Source organism: Lithobates pipiens, unplaced genomic scaffold, assembly GCF_037356315.1.
Source record: "Lithobates pipiens isolate NorthernLeopardFrog02 unplaced genomic scaffold, aLitPip1_a1.2 Scaffold_27, whole genome shotgun sequence".
Taxonomy (NCBI): Eukaryota; Metazoa; Chordata; class Amphibia; order Anura; family Ranidae; genus Lithobates; species Lithobates pipiens.
The window spans coordinates 210,371,510-210,391,594 of NW_027507788.1; the positions used below are offsets into that span (position 1 = coordinate 210,371,510).

At 45.8% G+C, this 20,085-nt stretch overlaps 1 protein-coding gene across 1 annotated transcript in view; it reads right to left on the reverse strand.

The window, feature by feature from the left end:
• Window positions 1-20,085, reverse strand: part of PDE9A (phosphodiesterase 9A) — an 83,061-nt gene that overhangs the window by 15,332 nt on the left and 47,644 nt on the right. The window contains exons 8-14 of the mRNA XM_077456172.1: window positions 17,244-17,318; window positions 15,647-15,733; window positions 13,791-13,895; window positions 8,391-8,473; window positions 8,130-8,286; window positions 5,178-5,291; window positions 2,769-2,873 (exon numbers count right to left, since the gene is read on the reverse strand). Of these exons, the coding sequence (XP_077312298.1) occupies window positions 2,769-2,873; window positions 5,178-5,291; window positions 8,130-8,286; window positions 8,391-8,473; window positions 13,791-13,895; window positions 15,647-15,733; window positions 17,244-17,318 (726 nt within the window). The remainder of the gene's footprint in view (window positions 1-2,768; window positions 2,874-5,177; window positions 5,292-8,129; window positions 8,287-8,390; window positions 8,474-13,790; window positions 13,896-15,646; window positions 15,734-17,243; window positions 17,319-20,085) is intronic.

The following is a 20,085-nucleotide window of genomic DNA, read 5'->3' on the forward strand; positions in this document are numbered from 1 at the left end:
GAGAGAAAAGATTCGACATTTTAGAGACAATAGCAAAAAAGGTCGAATGTGCCTAACCTAACTCTATTAGTCCAAGATTATTCGACATAGAGAGAGAATATTCGACATGAAGATTCGACGAGGCAGTCGCCACGAGCGGACATTTATGGTCAAATGCTCCGCCCATAGAAGAATTCTAATGTTGGTTGACTAGTAATAATAATTAATAAATATAATTATTACTAGTGTCATACAACATTAGAATTCTACTATAGCTTGTAGGTGGAACATTTGTCTGGAAATGTACGATTGCGGCGTCGTACAGTTTAGCTGCTCCGTCGAATCTTCTTAGAACATTCGATAGACACCATAAGCCTTCAATGACAGATTCGACCTTAATTATTTTGGATTTTTGGACAAATGCATTTTTTAACTAAATAAATAAAAACAAATTTCGGTAGTAACTAAATAAATGTATTTTTCGGACGAAAACAAAATTCCTGAAACAAAATATTTCAGTGTGCACATGTCTAGTTTCCAGTGAAGAATGTGTGACCAGAGGAGTGCACTGACCTCGTGGAAGACACTAAGGGTTGGTTCACACTGGGACAACTTGTCAGGCGACTTAGCCGCCTGACAAGTTGCATCCCGTTCTGTACAATGGAACCGTTCTAATCTGAGCAACACAAGTCGCTCCGACTTAGAAAAAGATTCCTGTACGACTTTGGGGGGCGACTTGCATTGACTTCTATAGAGAAGTCATTTTGCAGGTCGCCGCAGCGGTCGTGTGCAGGTCGCCTGAGGCAGTCGCGCTGCAAGTTGTGCTGCCTCAGTGTGAACCGGCACTTAGAGGGTGGGGGGATTTACTAAAACTGGAGCACTCAGAATCTGGTGGAGCTGTGCATGGTAGCCAATCAGCTTCTAACTTCAGCTTCTTCAATTAAGCTTTAACACTAAAACCTGGAAGCTGATTTGGTTTCTATGCAGAGCTGCAAAAGATTTTGCACCCTCCAGGACAATGCTAAACAGCATACCGCGTCTATGACAACAGCATGGCTTTGTAATAGAAGAGTCCAGGTGCTTAAATGACCTGCCTACAGTCCAGACCTTTCACCAACTGAAAATACTTGGCAAATCTTGAAAACGCAAAAAATACGACAAAGAAGACCCAGGCCCGTTGAACAGTTAGAATCCTATATCAGGCAACATTCCTCTACCAAAACTCCAGGAAACTGGTCTCCTCAGTTCCCAGATGTTTACAGTGTTGGTAAAAGAAGAGGGGATGCTACACCGTGCCCCACCCCAACTTTTTTGAGACATGTTGCTGCCATCAATTTCAAAATCTTATTTTTTTTGTAAAATGGTCCATTTTCTCAGTTTAAATATTTGATATGTTTCTATTGTGAATAAAATACAGTGGAACCTTGGTTAACAAGTAACGCGTGTAATGAGTGTTTTGAAAGACGAGGTTTGAGAGTGCTGTCTCACAAAACGAGCAGAATTCAAGCTAATGGGGTGTGCAGTACCGCATTTGGCCAGAGCTGCGGTGGCACCGGTGACACGCGGAACGGTTGGGAGCCGTTCATAAATACTCGGAATCACTCGGAAACACTCGGAAATACTCAGTTCCCGAGTGTTTCAGAGGCTTTCCAAGTTCAGCCGAGCTGTCCCCGAGTATTTTCGAGGCTCTCCTCTGGCCACATGCGGTATTGCATGCAATAGAAGTCAATGTGGAACAAATTATCTTTGTTTCCGTTGACTTCTATGGGGAAACTCGGTTTTATATGCGAGTGGTTTGGATTACAAGCATTCTCCTGGAACGGATTATGCTTGTAATCCAAGGTTCCACTATATAGGTTTATGAGATTTGCAAATCATCTGTTTTTATGTAGATTTTACACAGCGCCCCCATTTTTTCTGGAATCAGGGTCGTATGACCAATGTTAGGAGAGGGTGGAGTCATTCCTGAGACCTCTGCAATCTTGAACTTCAACTTGCGGGCGCTCACTTTTTCCCACCCGCCATTTCTATCCACATGTACTGTGCTTTTATAATATAAACTGTCCTTTAAAGCGTAACTCCACTTTTGTTGAGAAAAAAAAAACATTCACCTCTGGGTGATCTCTGTACATTGCAAGGATTATAACAAACTTTGTAGCAGATTCCTACCTTTTGTTATGCTGAAGAAATCCCTGTGTGTTTGTCTGTGTCTCTGTACTGAGTGGGTCTAATGGGAGTGGCTTCATAATTAACTGTCAGGTGTGAAGCTACAGAGCACTAATGAGGAAATCTGCTGGGCCTGCATCCCTTTAGACGGGTTCCTATTGAAAGTATCTCTCAAAAAATTGCATTTTTGTTGCAAGGGATGCCTGAAATCTGATTTGTATCTTAGGCAGACTTCTGGGAAAATTGGTGAGCCAATCACACAAGCAGGAAATTATGTTTCTGGGAAGTGGTCAGTACACATTCTGTGTACAGGACAAGTCCAGGTGGCCATATTGCAATGTACTCTCAGAAAATTACATTGGCTGCAGATTGAAAAGGAAAGGTCATTTTTAACAACATTCAATTACAAAATGATAAGTGTCGCAATCATATGCACTATATTTTTTCTTTATTTGCTATTTTTTTTTCCCTACGAAAGTGGAGTTACCCTTTAAGGTTTGTCATTATGTCTTTGCATGTGACAGTGTCATGATGTGACATCCAGCTACACAGATATGGCCCAGTTCCCGATGCATGCAGAGTCCTTGGTGCAGCTTCTGTGCTCTGCAGAAGATTGGACTGACCTGCATAAAGTACTCCTCCAGCAGACAGTCCACCCAGGGCTCAGCCACCTCCGATGGACGCACCTCATTGGAGATATCGCAGCATTTTATCAGCATCATCTGCAGCTGAGGGGGAGGAAAGAGTGACATGGAATGTCAGAAGGCCTCCATGATTAAATAGCTTCAACCCTTACAAGGTCCTTGATAGAAGATCGCTTCTACTGCCAGCTTCCTTCAACACTGACCAGCCTAAGAACCTGCACTAGCTCCTCTTTCACATGGGTTTGCCAAGATGACCGTACTCCCGCGGTTCTCAACCCTGTCCTCAAGTACCCCCAACAGGCCATATTTTGGAAATTTCTCTTAGATAAAATAGCTGTCGAAAATACCAAGCCATTGACTCTGCTGACCAGCTTTATGGAGATGCTGATTTCATTTTCCAGCAGGACTTGGCAACAGCCCACACAGCCAAAATTACCAATACCTGGTCACATGATCATGGCAGTGGCGGCCCGTGTACTGAGGCAGCCGCCCCCCCTCCTTCCCTGCCGTTGCCCCTCTATCCATCTATCCTCTATCCATGCGCCCAGCCCCTTTCAGGACGCCAGACTCATGGACTCCTATGGCGGGAGCTGGAGGGGGTGTTTTTTTTTAAGCAGCTGATTAGAGCCAGAGGCTCTAATAGGCTTAAAAAAGGGTGGGCTATGGGCACCCTGATCCCACCCAATTGCGTGACCATAGCAAATAAATTTTTTTATATTTTCACGCTACAATGCCTCCCTGCCAATCAGGAGGCAGGTCAGTGAGACCTGTTTCCCGATTGGCCAAAGCGCCGGGAGATCCTATTGGATGCCCAGTGCTTTGGCGGAAGAGGAGACACAGAGAGCGGAGGAAGCATGAGGAACAGACTCCTCCGCTGCTGCCGCTGCTGCCCGCACTGGAGGAGAGCCTGAGCTGGGTAAGTGCCATACCTCCTACATTTTGCTGTGTGTGCTTTCAGTGCCAGGAGCCGTGAGCCCGCGGGGTGGGGTGCTATCAGAGCCGTGAGCCCCACGCTAGGGGGCGTGGGGTGGTGTCAGAGCCGTCAACCGCAGAGGGGGAAGGAGGAGTGTGCTGTCAAGAGCCGCCAGCCATGGATGGGGAAGGAGGGAGGGTTGTCCTGTCAGAGCCGCAATCCCGAGGGGAGGCGGAATGCTGTCAGATCCGCAAGTGGGGAGGGGAGGGGTATATTTGGTATATACCAAATGCTGACCTATATATATATATCCTATCTGTAATGTTGATCTATATACCCAAGGCTGACCTATATACCCTATCTTTAATGCTGATCTATATACCCAATGCTGACATATATACCCTATCTGTAATGCTGATCTATATACCATCTGTAATTCTGAAGTATATACCTTATCTGTAATGCTGATCTATATACTATCTGTAATTCTGATGTACAGTATATACCCTATCTGTAATGCTGATCTATATACCCAAGGCTGACGTATATACTCTAGCTGTAATGCTGATCTATATACCCAAGGCTGACCTGTATACCCTATCTGTAATGCTGATCTATATACCCAAGGTTGACGTATATATACCCTATCTGTAATGCTGATCTATATACCATCTGTAATTCTGATATATATATATATACCTTATCTGTAAGGCTGATCTATATACCTTATCTGTAATGCTGATCTATATACTATCTGTAATTCTGATGTATATACCCTATCTGTAATGTTGATCTATATACCCAATCCTGACGTATATACCCTATCTGTAATGCTGATCTATATACCATCTGTAATTCTGATGTATATACCTTATCTGTAATGCTGATCTATATACCCTATCTGTAATGCTGATCTATATACCCAAGGCTGACATATATACTCTATCTGTAAAGCTGATCTATATACCCAATGCTGACGTATATATCCTATTTGTAATGTTGATCTATATACCCAATGCTGACGTATATATCCTATTTGTAATGCTGATCTATATACCCAATGCTGACATATATACCCTATCTGCAATGCTGATCTATATACCCCATCTGTAATTCTGATGTATATACCCTATCTGTAATGCTGATCTATATAGCCAAGGCTGACGTATATACTCTATCTGTAAAGCTGATCTATATACCCAATGCTGACATATATACACTATTTGTAATCGTGATCTATATACCCAAGGCTGACCTACATACCCTATCTGTATCCCACTGTTTGGCCACACCCACATTTTTGCAGGTTACTGTCCCCTTGAGGTGTCCCTCATTCTCAAGTTCTAAAGTTGGGAGGTATGCTATAGGTACCAAACGCTGCCCAAGCTTTGCTTCCATAAACCCCCCAGGTTTGTAGTTTTAGACCTTGTATTAGTCCATATTTGACTCCTAGGTTCTAGATAACCCAAACTCACAGTTTTCACATGGTCCTCGTTGGAGAAGTCAAAGTTGGACACAGTCTGTCTAAAGGACTCCAGAATATCTCCATGTTTTGCCATGTCTGTTGCTAGGATCAAACAGATGATTGCCTGCCAGGAAGGGAATGGATGAGAGGTTCAAAAGTTATTCGTTTTGTATTAAGGTGGATCTCCACCTGACACGACATGTTGCCTACCATCCAACCCTTCTCCCCTCTGCTGCAAAAACTGGTCATTCTTTTTTTTTTTCCCTTAATTTTTATTTTTTTTCATACAATAAAGTTCTGGTCTGCCCCCCCCCCCCCCCATGTGCACGCCTAGGCACATGATGCGCACTTTGCCCGTTCTGCCTCCTGGGATAGATGGTGTCACATATCCCAGGAGGCACAGTCCTCCATTGGGAAATGAGGAGGGGGGACATCATCGGGAAGCCACCAGCTTAACTTGAAAGAGCTGGCAGCTTGCCAATGTCGTCACAGAAAAAGATGGCAGCACAGGACCAAGGGGGCGCAGAAAATAAGTAGATCTCAGCAGGACAACACTGGATCCACTGGGCAGGTGAGTACCTTAAATCAGCAGGACCTGAAACCAGGTAAGTAGAGGTTAAAAAAAAGGGAGGGGGAGGGGTTATGAAGATCCGCTTTAAAGGCATGACCTACATTCACATTAAATAAGTATATTATACAGCCTCATAATAAAATAAAGTGAGCTTTTCTACTATGTGTCTATTGCCCTAGTACCAGTCACACTATTAGTTATCTTACATATCTTAGTTACATTTGTTTTTATTCTTATGTTTCCCATGCAGTGTTTAAACCACCACTGAGCAGACTGCCAGATACTTTATTTTTATTAGTGAAAGTCATGGTAAACTTTTCTACCTGCTCCTTGTGTTTTTCACCTTCATAAGAAGTGCACTGATTATGTAGTTTAATTGAGTAATTTGTTGGCCCTGTTCACACAACTTATAGTAGAGAAAATCTCCACATTCCACTGTCAGCATTTTCAGTTTGTGTTTAAATATGAGACATGCAACATTGTACCGCACAGGCTTTAATGCATGACCTCTGTCTGTAGTGTAAGACCTGATACTTCCTATGAAGAAACTATATATCCCACAATCCCTGGGTCTCTCCGTTTACTGCTCTGCAGGTGAGAGCTACACAGTAATTGGATCTGACACAGACACAAACAGGCAGAGCATTCACAGGCACACAGGGGTTGATTTACTAAAGGCAAAAAGACTGTGAAAAGTGCTGTTGCCCTCTGCAAGTGCAGTTGCTCCAGAGCTTAGTAAATTAAGTAAAGCTTCACTTTGCAAAGAATACCCAATCCCATGCAAGTAAAATTAAAATAAACAGCTTACACATGATTGGACAATGGAAGTCAGCAGAGCTTCTGCTAATTTATCTAAGCTCTGGAGCAACTGCACTTTTCACAGCCTATTTGCCTATAGTAAATCAACCCTTGGGTGCCTGTGAATGCTCTGCCTCAGTGGCGGCTGGTGGTTTATTTTTTTGGGGGGCAGCAAACACTCCCCCCAGCCCCGCTGTCAGTCAGTCGGTTGGGTCACCCGCACTACCCATACCCCCATCCCCCATGGGCGGTGTCGGTCGATTGGTCATCCAGCCCCGCACTTACCCCATTTAGGTTATGGATGAGTGACGGGCAGCGGCTTCCATCAGGTCTTCTCCTCCTCTGCATCACAGTGGGTTCCACAGTGCGTCTCCTCCCTCCTCCTCCTAGGCGTCCAATCCAATCGCCTGTCCTTTTCAGCCAATTGGGTGACAGTTCTCAGGACCCACTTCCTGATTGGCCGGGAGGAGGATCAGTGTGGCATAAGCGAATATTAATTTGCTATTGTAACACACCTGGGTGGGCTTGGTTCGCAGTGCTCTGCGCCCCAAGCCCACCCTTTTTTAAAGCCTATTAGAGCCTCTGGCTTTAATCACATGCTTCAAACCCCCCCCCCCATTGGAATACATGCATCCGGCGTCCTGCATGGGGGCCTGGCGCATGGATAGGGGGGCGGCGCCCATGCACCCTTAATGGACGGGCCTTCCCTGCTCTGCCTGTTTGTGTCTGAATCAGTCCCAAGTACTGTGTAGCTCTCGCCTGCACATGATTGGATGATGGAACCCAGCAGAGTTTCTGCTTATTTACTAAGCTCTGGAGCAAATGCAAAGTGTCTATTTACCTTTAGTAAATCAACCCCAAAGTGTTCACTATTTCAGATAGACGATATGCTTAATCGGATTAGCACTCCCACATTTGTGATGCAACACAGAGGGGCATGCACTTGACACTATGGGGTTGGTTTACTAAAGGCAAATAGACTGTGCACTTTGCAAAGTGCAAGGGCAGTTGCTCCAGAGCTTAGTAAACGAGGTAAGGCTACACAAAGAGTACCCAATCATGTGCAAGGAAAAGTAAAAAAAAAAAATTTTTGATTGCACATGATTGGATGATGGAAGTCAGCAGAGCTTTTGCTCATTTACTAACCTCTGGAGCAACTTTCACTAGACATCCACTAGATGTCAGTATAAATGATACTGACATCTAGTGGATGGTCAAAGTGGAGCAGTGGAGAAGCTTTTCATATTTAAAGGCACAATTTTGCTGGTTTTCTGGTGAGTGGATCCCCATAGGGGAGATTTGCCGCACGTGGTGAAGTTTGTGGTGGAAGTTTCCTACAGATCACAGCAAAGACATTTGCATATCTCTCCCCTGCTAATTCATTTTCTCATCTATTGACTTTTTATGAGAGCCTGTTCTGACACATTTTTATGTGGCCAGGAAGCGCTGCTACAATATTCAAAAAAGGACGTTTATTTGGAACTTTTTAATATTGTCTTCACAATACTAGTTGATTGAGGAAAAAAAAAATTGAACGGATGCGATAGATCCTTTTTAGCGAGACCCTCATCAGGCTCCTGCTATATACGTCACCTGTCGGATCTGTTTGAAGGCTTCGGGGGTCACGTTGGAGAAGATGTTATTTTCTGGTTGCGCCAGGATTTGGAACGCCACGGCGCAGTGATGGTTCTCCAGGGGTGATACATCATTATAGCGGATTGCCAGCTCCGTGTGGGCATTGATCTGGTATCTTGTGTGGGCGAGATTTACAAAATAGTTAGATATCTATTTCGAGTAACCAGAATGTGTTCATATTTCTATAATGTCAGCTGGAGGGAAAGGACTACAACTCACGTATTGTTGTACCCGGGGTGGTCCAGATCGTGACACACAGCCGCTGTCATTAAGGCTCCCAACTGTAAAAGCGTCATACGCTCCTGTATGAAGAGGGGAAATTTTTGCGTTGATGAAAGTGCAATAGACAATTACAGGGCCCAGAGGCGGCTCTCCAATTAGGCAAATTAGGCGATCGCCTTCTGCCTCGCGATCGCAGGGGCCTCGCAATCGCCGAATTTGCCTGATATGTGTAAGCGGGTGCCGTGGATCCCCATCCCGCTTGCTCTCCCTGCCGGGAGAATTTTGGGGAAGTGCACCCAGGACTCCATCAGAAAGAGAATCCCACTGCACTGCACCACCAGAGAGAAATCCACACAGCCTAGCACCATCCCTTCTGAAGAAAGACATGAGGTTATTTCCAGAATACAGATCAGGACACTACCCAGCGGAGTCGCCGCAGGCAAACCAGAATTAGCTAACTCCTGATCGGAGGAACCATTGTTGCTGCATCCCCGGTTCTGGTAAGAGGACCGGTCGGCCATTATCTACTGCCATCTATAGGAACTGCCCACCCTGTTATTCTTTGGCCCTGATACTGCCCACACGTCCTATTCACAGTTTAAACATACACCAGGGATTAGAGAGGAAGATTTAGAACTTAGTGCTGGCTCACACTGCAGCGATGTACAACATCGGATGTGATTTGTACCACATTGCAGTGCAAATCACATGCGATCTCTGTGCGATGTGATTTCAGCAATACAGATTGTTTGGCTGAATTCATATGGCATTCGGACCAAACTCACACAGGACCTCTTTTCTGATCTGCAGCAGAATCGGAATGCATGGGTATTCACATCCATGTGATCTGATTCCTGTCCGAATTTGTAGTTTACACTGCGATTATGCAAACTGATTTGGGGGGTGTCATTAACTTTGTATTGACACTCCCAGCAATTTGCATAGGGCAATGTGATGAGGGAACCCACAGTGGATTTGCAGGGTTCCCACATCACTGCAGTGTGAACCAACACTAAGGCTCGGTTCACACTGGTGCGATGCGAGAACCCCGCGAATCCACTGCGGGTTCCCACATCGCACTTAACTCACAAGTGGTTCACACTGCCTTATGTGAACCACTGAAAGTGTCAATACAAAGTTAAAGTGGTGTTGCACAGAAAAAAAAAAAAATCATGAAAATTCCTAAAAAAAAAAAAAAATTGATTATTTTTAACTCACCCCTAAATGTCTGTTGCTAGGGGGTCCCTTGTAGTCTGCCTCCTTCAGTGCCTGGGCTGGTGACATCACTTCCCCTCATCGCAGGAAGGGCTCAGCTCTGTCCCCTCCCTCCTGTCCGTCATCTGGGACACGTGACAGGTCCCAGATGACTGTGTGGCCAATCACGGCGCGCGGCGCCTCTTGCGCATGCGCTGTGGGTGCCCGGCTGTGAAGCCACAGCCGGGTGCTCACAGTTAGAATGCCGGCGCCACCGAGCAGAGGGGGGAATGAGCGGGGATTCGTTCCCCCACATCGCTGGACCCTGGGTCAGGTAAGTGTCCGATTTATTAAAAGTCAGCAGCTGCAGTATTTGTAGCTGCTGACTTTAATTTTTTTTTTTTTAAGGGGAACTCCTCTTTAATGACACCCCTAGATCGGTTCACATATTGCTGTGCAAACTGTCAATTCAGACATGAATCGGATCGCATGGGTGTGAACACCTATGTGATTCGATTCTGGTGCAGACCAAAAAAGGGTCCTGCATGACTTTGGTCCAAATGCGATGCAAATTCAGTCATACTATCTGTATGGCAGAAATCGCATAGCACAGACTTCACATGTGACTTGCACTGCAGTGTGGTGTGGTGTGGTGTGAATCACATGTGAGATTGCACAGCACACTGGTGTGAACCGAGCCTAAAGACTGCCCTATAACTGTAGTGGCCCCAGGGCTATGGCCAGCACTACCATATGGCAGCATAAGCAGCCACCTCAGGACGCCAGGATAGGGGGGCAGTAAAATCAGATTTTTACAGTGCTCTATTTTTTTTTTTTTTACACACTTCCAGCCCCTATAGCAGCTGGGAGTGTGTGTACTTTAGTAAAGCTGACTGTCGCCTTTCATCTGGAAGTGTTACAAGTGGCTGGGAAGCAGCCTATCACTTCCAGTACTGACACGATGTGCAACCCCCTTCATCATGTTTACCGGGCACCACTGTCCCACCTGCAGGCCCAGTGCTGTCATGGTGGGTGGCACTGGGAAGGGTGGCAGTAGCTTAGCAGACCTTCGTCCACTCAGCCACCCTCCTGTACACAGACCGGGAAGTGTCATGTATGACGTCAGGGGTGGGCTGGGCCGAGGGGGGGGGGCAGAGTGGCAATTGCTGCCTAGGCCACTCTAACCTATGTTGAAAACAGCCGAAAGCCGCTGCGTTTTTATTTTTCCTCATGTAGAAAGTTAGTCCACGCTCAAGTTCCCGAACAGGGCAGAGGAAACTACAACTCTGGTGAGCCTGCATTTAGGGACATTGGTGAGGCTGCATTGATGGGCACTGATGTGGCTGCATTTATGGACACCGGTAAATCTGCATTAATGGGCATGGATGAGCTTATTCGGTGGTTCAATGGGCCACTTGACTGGACAAGCTACCAGCCCTCCCCTGTATGACATCACTTCTTGGACCGGGGATAACAGTTGTTGCCATTTAAAGGGGGACCCCACCTTCTCTAATTTTTTCGCGTGCACTCGAAAACCACTAGGAAACCGCTATTCCTTTAGAGACATTTAGATTACAATTGTGTTGCTAAATATTGATTTACCTAGTCTCGTATTGCTTTTTTTGATTTTGAAATAGGGCTGCTTTTATAGATATATTTGTTTACCTTTATTACCTGAGGGCAGTTCTACTCTGCTTTGTAAACTGCACTTTTTGTCATTTATGCAAGTTTCTAATTCTAGACAAATAGTGTCTACCACTAAGCATGTGTGTAATTTCCTATATCCTACAGTAAGGTGAAAGGCACTATACGTTACGTGTGTCTGTACTGATTCAATCAACCAGGTGTGTTAGAGGGGCTGAGGGTTTTCTTGGAGTTGAGGCGCAGAACAGGGAACTCAAAATTACCAGGCGGCTCTTTCGGGGGTAGTGCGACACACATTACCCCAGTTTTCATTGACAGTGCTCAGGCAGCGTTAAGAGCACTGTTTCACTTAAACGTGCCAAACATCTGATCTGCAGCACTTTATTTTAGAGCTGACAGGACATCTTAATGCCGCTGTGTGCAGGCAACGTTAAGAGCCCTGTTACACTCACTTCTCACGTAACCTAAGACACCTGATGTTCTGCCTGGCCAATGAGGAGTGATGTTGCGTCCACGCACGTCACTTTTCCCATCCACCGCACGAGGATCTCAATCTGTGAAGGCCTGCTGTGCAGTTCTAGGGCATCAGTGGGGCCTCATGTCTAGGTTTTGCCTAAGGCCTCACAAAGCCTAGAGCCGCCTCTGACAGGGCCGGCTCCAGCATAAGGCAGCTCAGGGGGCCGCCTTAGGGCACCAGGAGGGGAGCAAAAGCTGTTGAATAACGCCTCCCATCAATAAAAATGCATCCTACACGCTGCGCATGCACAGTACGTCACGTCACTTCAGCTTATTATCCCGATCAGCTGGCGTGATGTATTGACTGGGCATGCGCAGTTCGTCGGATGCATTTTTGGACAAAAGGCAAGCCACGGAGAGCAGAGAGAGAATTTAAATGTAAGATTATGCCTCGCTCTCTGTGCATCGCAACACTGAAGTAAGGGAGAACTCCGCTGGGTACACTGAGGTAAGGGAGAACTCTGCTGGGTACACTGATCTAAGGGGGAACTCCCCTGGGTACACTGAAGTAAGGGAGAACTCCCCTGGGTACACTGAAGTAAGCGGGAACTCCGCTGGGTGAACTGAGGTACGGGAGAACTCCACTGGGTACACTGAGGTAAGGGAGAACTCCGCTGGGTACTGCCAGGGCTGGCTTAGCCCTTCCTTCTCTGGGCTGGCCGCTCAGCTGTCGGCTAATTGCCAGCTCTCATCTCTCTCCACAGTTACCAGCTGCTCCCGATGATGCTCATCTGACCTGCCTACTTAAAGCCTTCCAGCTCACTTCACCTCTGCCTTCGCCTTGGTCACATCACAAGAAACCATCTCCTGTGGTTTGTTTCAAGACTGGCTTGCTGACATCCCTCCTGGCTCCTTATCCTGCTTGCAGTTGCTCTACTTGGATCCCTGACTTCAGGCCTGGCTGATTACCCGATCTGGTTATTGAACTTTGGACTGGCTGACTACTCGATCTGGTTACTGGACTCTGGCTATGCTTGACTACGCTTTTTTCTATTTAACTTTTTATTTTTATTAATAAACAAGTGTGATTTAATTGTACTTCTGTTTCAGTCTGATTCATGGTTTCTGACAGGTACACTGAGTTAAGGGAGAACTCCACTGGGTACACTGAGGTAAGGGAGAACTCTGCTGGGTACACTGAGGTAAGGGAGAACTCCACTGGGTACACTGAGGTAAGGGGGAACTCTGCTGGGTACACTGATGTAAGGGAGAACTCCACTGGGTACACTGATGTAAGGGAGAACTCCACTGGGTACACTGATGTAAGGGAGAACTCCACTGGGTACACTGATGTAAGGGAGAACTCCACTGGGAACACTGCTGTAAGGGAGAACTCCACTGGGAACACTGATGTAAGGGAGAACTCCACTGGGAACACTGATCTAAGGGAGAACTCCACTGGGAACACTGTTGTAAGGAAGAACTGCACTGGGAATACTGTGTACCCAGCGAAGTTCTCCCTTACATCAGTGATGAGATGCACAGAGAGCGAGGCAAAATCTTACATTTAGATTCTCTCTCTCCGCGCGCTCTTCCTGGCTTGCCTCCCATCGAAAAATGCATCCGACAAACTGCGCATGCCCAGTCAATACGTCACGCCAGCTGATCGGGATATCAGCTGGAGCAACGTGACATACTGCACACGCGCAGTGCGTAGGATGCATTTTTCGACAGGATGCAATATTTGGCAGAACAGTCTCTTCTCTCCTAGATGAAGCTTAGGGGTGTACTGACTTTTGTTGCCGGCGGTTTAGACATTAATGGCTGTGTGTTGAGTTATTTTGGGAGAACAGAAAATTTACACTGTTATACAAGCTGTACACTCACTACTTTACATTGCAGACAAGTGTCATTTCTTCAGTGTTGTCACATGAAAAGGTAGAAGAAAAGATTTACAAAAATGTGAGGGGTGTACTCACTTTTGGGAGATACTGTGTGTATATATATATATATATATATACAGTATATAGCTCATCTGCTGTTTGTTGGTGGCATGCAATCCTTATACAGTTAAATAAAAGAGAGGGAAGTTGTATACTGAACCTGTAGCTGGCAGAGGTGAATCATTCCATACATCATTTGGGTCACACAAAAGCAATGGCGGAAGTTGTGAAATGGATTGTTTCTGTAGTTCTCTTGGATACACAACTAAAGCAGATCGACAAAAACAAAAACATAATCACTTACATATATTGAATGATGCTTATTTCATTTCTTACAGGTATTTATGCAATGCAGACAAATAACACCGATCTTCACATACGGCACATCCACCCACCTCTACCCTCAAGAAGCTTATAACTAAAGGTCCCTGTATACCATTCATAAATACACATACCAGGGCCAATTTATACAGGAGCCAATCAACTTACCAGCATAACCCACAGAAAACAAGAAAAGTCCGAAACTACAAATTACCGATGATGGGGCACTATTCCACTCATGGATACCAATAATGGGGCACTATTCCTCTTACTTACATCAATGATGGGGCACTATTTTGCTAAGGGGCACCAATGATGGGGCACTATTCCTCTTACTGACTCCAATGATGGGGTACTATTCTTCTTAAGGACAACAATTATTGGGCACTATTCCTCTCACTGGCACCAACCATGGGGCACTATTCCTCTTATGGACACCAATGATGGGGCACTATTCCTCTTACCGACTCCAATGATGGGGCACTATTCCTTTCCGCTGACACCAATAATAGGGTACTATTCCTACCACTTACATCAATGATGGGGCACTATTTCGCTAAGGGGCACCAATGATGGGGCACTATTCCTCTTACTGACTCCAATGATGGGGTACTATTCTTCTCAAGGACACCAATTATTGGGCACTACTCCTCCCACTTGCACCAACCATGGGGCACTATTCCTCTTATGGACACCAATGATGGGGCACTATTCCTCTTACTGACTCCAATGATGGGGCACTATTCCTTTCCGCTGACACCAATAATAGGGTACTATTCCTCCTACTTACATCAATAATGGGGCACTATTTCGCTAAGGGGTACCAATGATGGGGCACTATTCCTCTTACTGACTCCAATGATGGGGCACTATTCCTTTCTGCTGACACCAATAATAGGGTACTATTCCTACTACTTACATCAATGATGGGGCACTATTTCGCTAAGGGGCACCAATGATGGGGCACTATTCCTCTTACTGACTCCAATGATGGGGTACTATTCTTCTCAAGGACACCAATTATTGGGCACTACTCCTCCCACTGGCACCAACCATGGGGCACTATTCCTCTTATGGACACCAATGATGGGGCACTATTCCTCTTACTGACTCCAATGATGGGGCACTATTCCTTTCTGCTGACACCAATAATAGGGTACTATTCCTCCTACTTACATCAATGATGGGGCACTATTTCGCTAAGGGGCACCAATGATGGGGCACTATTCCTCTTACTGACTCCAATGATGGGGCACCTGTCTTCTCAAGGACACCCATTATTGGGCACTATTTCTCCCACTGGCACCAACCATGGGGCACTATTCTTCTCAAGGACACCCAATTATTGGGCAATATTCCTCCCACTGGCACCAATGATGGGGCACTATTCCTTCCGCTGACACCCATAATAGGGTACTATTCCTCCTACTTACATCAATGATGGGGCATTGTTCCTCTCATGGACACCAATAATGGGGCACTATTCTGTTTAACGGACTCTAATGAAGGGGGCACTATTTCTCTCATTGACACCAATGATGGGCATTGTTCACGGTCACTGACACCAGGACAGTAAATTGACCCTTTGTTTAGAAAGTTTGGAGACCTCTTTGCTATACATCATCCTGGAAGAGGTAACTGACTGCAGATAAGATAGCATCAATAAATAAAGGAAAACCCTTTTGGGGCACCTACCAACCAGCGTTTCAGAGTGATGGGGTTCATGTTAAACTCTCGTACAAGTCCCAGCTCATGATACATAAACTCCAAGCAGCTCAACATCTGTGTGGAGAAAACAGAGGGGTTCATATGCAGGTATGTGGGTTCACTTATAATAACTGCCTAGGCCAGTGATTCTCAACCAGGGTTCCTCCAGATGTTGCTAGGGGTTCCTTCAGCATTGGGCCATTTCTGCCTCTCAGATAAGTTCCCACCGACACCATTGATCTTTTGAGCTATCTGTAAGGGGGTAATTCTTTCCAATGACCACAAGTGTAAGGACCATTCTTCCCACTGACCGTCACACTATTGTATCATGAGTTGTAGATCTCAAATTTTTAGCAGGGGGTTCCCTGAGACCAGAGAACTATTTCAAGGGTTCCTCTGTGTTGAAAAGGTTGAGAGGCTGGCCTAGGCCATGGATGCTCAACCTGTGGCCCTCAAGCTGTTGCGGAACTACAACTCCCATCATGCTTCTGCCTTTGGGAGTCATGCTAACAACTGTCAGCAGCTTGCAATGCCTCATGGGACTTATAGTTCGGCAACAGCTGGAGGGCCACAGGTTGAACACCCATGGCCTAGGCCCAGCCTTTCTCAGTGTTTATTTTTTTCAAGCTCGGTCCTAAGAAGTCCTGAGAAAGAACTGAGGACATCAATTGTGATCAGATGTTTAAATGGTGATGTGGACTGGCCAGAGGTGGCTCCAGGCTTTGTGAGGCCTTAGGCAATTCTGAGACATGAGGCCCCATTCACATCCATAATGGGAAAAATAATTCAAACGATAAAAATGAACTGTATAAATTGTATATATTAAGAGTTTTAAAATCTATGAACTACGAAGTCACTGTTTTATATCATTTTCTCTAACCAAATCTTCTTTAATCAAATATATATATATTACATATACATTATATATTACACACATATTTCTTCATTTACACGAAGGTCAGGTTAATATAACCCAGCCAGCACAGAGTTCCCCCCATATATCAGAATGTCATTAACAATGTATTGACACCCACATCGGTTCATAGAAGGCAGTGTGAACTGCCCGCGGGAGAGATGCGATGCGGGAACCGGCGCTGTAATCGCACTGGTTCCTGCATCACATCAGTGTGAACCCGGGCTAATGGATGGGCTTGCCACTGAAAGGGATGGTCAGACCTGAATGGACTGAAATTGCACTGCACTCGGGTCACATGTGAATTGCACAGTGCGTTCGGTTCTCTCCACAGTGCACTGAGTGTGTCAGACAGCTGGGGAGAGATGTCGGCTGCAATGCACAGTGGGGCTTGCAGAGACACCCCGCACAAGCCGCGGGTATTGCGGGACTCTAATTCACCGGGAATCTGGGTTGAGAATGGATCATATTGCAGGACGGTCCTGGCGAATCATCGAGGTTGCGGTATGGGCAAACTAGGCGGCCGCGAGGCCCCTGTGGGGACGAGGCCTAAGGCGACCACCTAATTTGCCTAATTAGAGAGCCGCCTCTGGCAGACTATAGCTAAGCTTGGATGAAAAACTCAACAGGCTGTGTACCATTAATGTGTACGTACGTATATATAAAACCCACCTCATTGTATTCCCAGCGCCAGACATCGAAGGTGGGCTTCTTCAGGGCATCAATGGTCTCCGATGATAGCGTGTACTGTGGAATCAAGTCAGAAGCATGATATTGGCCTGCTACATATAAAAGTAAAATTCACAGATTTACGGAGAGGGCGATTGCACGCTCTATAGTGAACAGAAGATGCTCTATTGCCGTCTAATTACATTAAAGCTGAAGTTTAGAGGGTTAATTATGTTTTTAAAAAAAAATGATGAAAAGGTGAACTTACACCGTATACCCTCCATGAGGTAATGCAAAGTGTTCGCTAAATGGTGCCCCGTGCCCAGTGAGCGACCTCCTGTGTTCACTAAGGGTCAGGAGCGCGTGCGAAAGGGTGGCTGCGTGGGACCCTGCAGGGCAACAGAGCCACCCAGAAAAGTGCTGCTGCATATCCCTAGTGAAGTGACTGGCCTCAGGTGATACATGGAGATCAAACAAATCCTCCTACATAAGTTGTACCTGTTTATCTGTGGCCTCCTCTTCTCTACATCACTTCCAAGTGCAGAATTTATAAAGCTTGTCTGAGCTGTCAGGGGGAGGAGAGTTAAAGTCACACATTGCAGAGCTCAGTGAGGACAGCTCTGAGCCCTTGTACACACGGTCGGAGAATCTGTCAGAATGTGTCCTATCGGACCGTGTCGTCCGATAATCCGACTGTGTGTGGTATGCATCGGACTGATTCCACCCGAATCTCCGTCCGACCCAATTTTCCAACATGTTGGAAATATTTCCCGACCAACTGGGCCGGACGGACCTAATCCGATCATGTGTAGAGCATTTTCATCGGACCAAGTGCCACGCATGCTCAGATCAAATTCCTACATCAAAGCTATTGGCTACTAGCCTGAATGTAGTCCCATCGTAACGAAATTACGTCATCATGTTCTGAAAGATCAGATTTTTCGCCAACTTGGCCCAACCGTGTGTATGCAACAGTTTCGGACACAATCCGTCTGACTAAATCTGACGGGCAAAATCCGACGGATTTGGTTAGCAAAATCTCCAACCGTGTGTACGTGGGCTTACAGTGGATTGGAGGGAAGGGACACCCCCCCGCCCCCACCACACAGGAACAGAGCTGAGGCTGTTAATCACAGGCTGTGTGCTGGAGCTCCCTCCCCAGTCACCATTTCAATCTTGGTGCCAGGAAAACTTGTCAGAAGTGACTCATTCATATTGCAGAGGAAGGAGGCAGCAGACAGAAATTACTCTTATGCCGCGTACACACAACCGGACTTTCCGGCAGACTAGGTCCAACGGAATCAGTCCGTCAGACAATCCGATCATGTGTGGGCTAGTCCGATCGTTGTTTGAAAAAAAAAAATCTGACGGACCTAGAAATAGAACATGTTTCAAAAAACCGTTCGTCTGTGTTCTAGTCCGATGGACCAAACACGATGCAAGGGAAGCTATTGGATACTGGCTATTGAACTTCCTTGTTTAGTCCCGTTTACGTCATCACATTCAAAACAAACGGACTTATGCCCCGTACACACGGTCGGACATTCCGACCACAAAATCCGTCTGATTTTTTCTGAATGATTTTGTCCGAAACTTGTGTTGCATACACACAGTCGGACAAAGTTGTCGGAAAATCCGATCGTTCAGAACGCGGTGACGTACAACACGTACGACGGGACTGTAAAGAGGGCAGTAGCCAATAGCTTTTGTCTCTTAGTTTATTTGTCTGTCGGAATTGTCTACAAACGATCGGAATTTATGCGATCGGATTTTGTTGTCGGAAAATTTTAGATCCTGCTCTCAAACTTTGTGCGTCGGAAATTCCAATGGAAAAAGTCCGCTAGAGCCCCCACACGATCGGATTTTCTAACAACATAATCCGATCAGAATTTTTCCATCGGAATTTCCGACTGTGTGTACAGGGCATATGTCCGTTCGTGTGTGGCCAAGTCCGTTCGTTCGAAAAGTCAGTCGGAACTCCGCAGAAAGTCCGTCGGGAAGACTGTTGGACCTAGTCTTCCGGAAAGTCCGGTGGTGTGTACGCGGAATTAGTGCTCTGGATTTTTGTCAGGTACACACTAGAGGGATATGCTTTGTTCATATTTCATGTCTGAGGTTTACAACCACTTTAATGTTTAGGGTTTAGTAATACTTCTGATGTACATGTGTGTTGTAATATCTGTTCAATGAATGCAAAAAATACCTTGTTGATCTTGTTAAAAATACAGTACTGTTCTTCTATGTCACTTTTCAGTGTTATCTCAATGTTATCAGGACGTGTATTAGCAATACAGAAAGGGGGAGGGGGGATTTCTGTAGTCCTGTTCTAGGGTCGCAATGCTGCTCCCTCATAGAAGGGTGTTACTGGCAGGATCACCAGGTGAAAACAAAGGGGGAAAAAATCCTGAAAAAGAAAACAAATGCAGCCACCCCATCTAAGGACTGGTAAGTGGAAATCTATTATATTCTAAAGGTTTATTTAAAGAAAAGTTCCTACCCATGTACACATATGGTGGACATGCCCCATCATATGCCCATTTTGGTCTAAAATAGTGGCTTTGATCCACCAAATCACCGACGTCCTTCTCCCACTAGACCCTTGGATCATACTCTTCCACGCTACCTCAAAGCCCATTGGAAGATACAAACGTTTACTGATTCCCCACTTACTCAATACGGCTAAGGCCCTCATCCCTGCCCTCTGGAACCAACCTACAACACCATCCCTGAAAACCTTCATATCACAGCGCCTTGATGCGATTCAGTTCACTTTGTGCGCTATACAAATTATTCATTCATTCATTCATTCATTCATTCAAAAGATAACAGACGTAAACCTCATGGA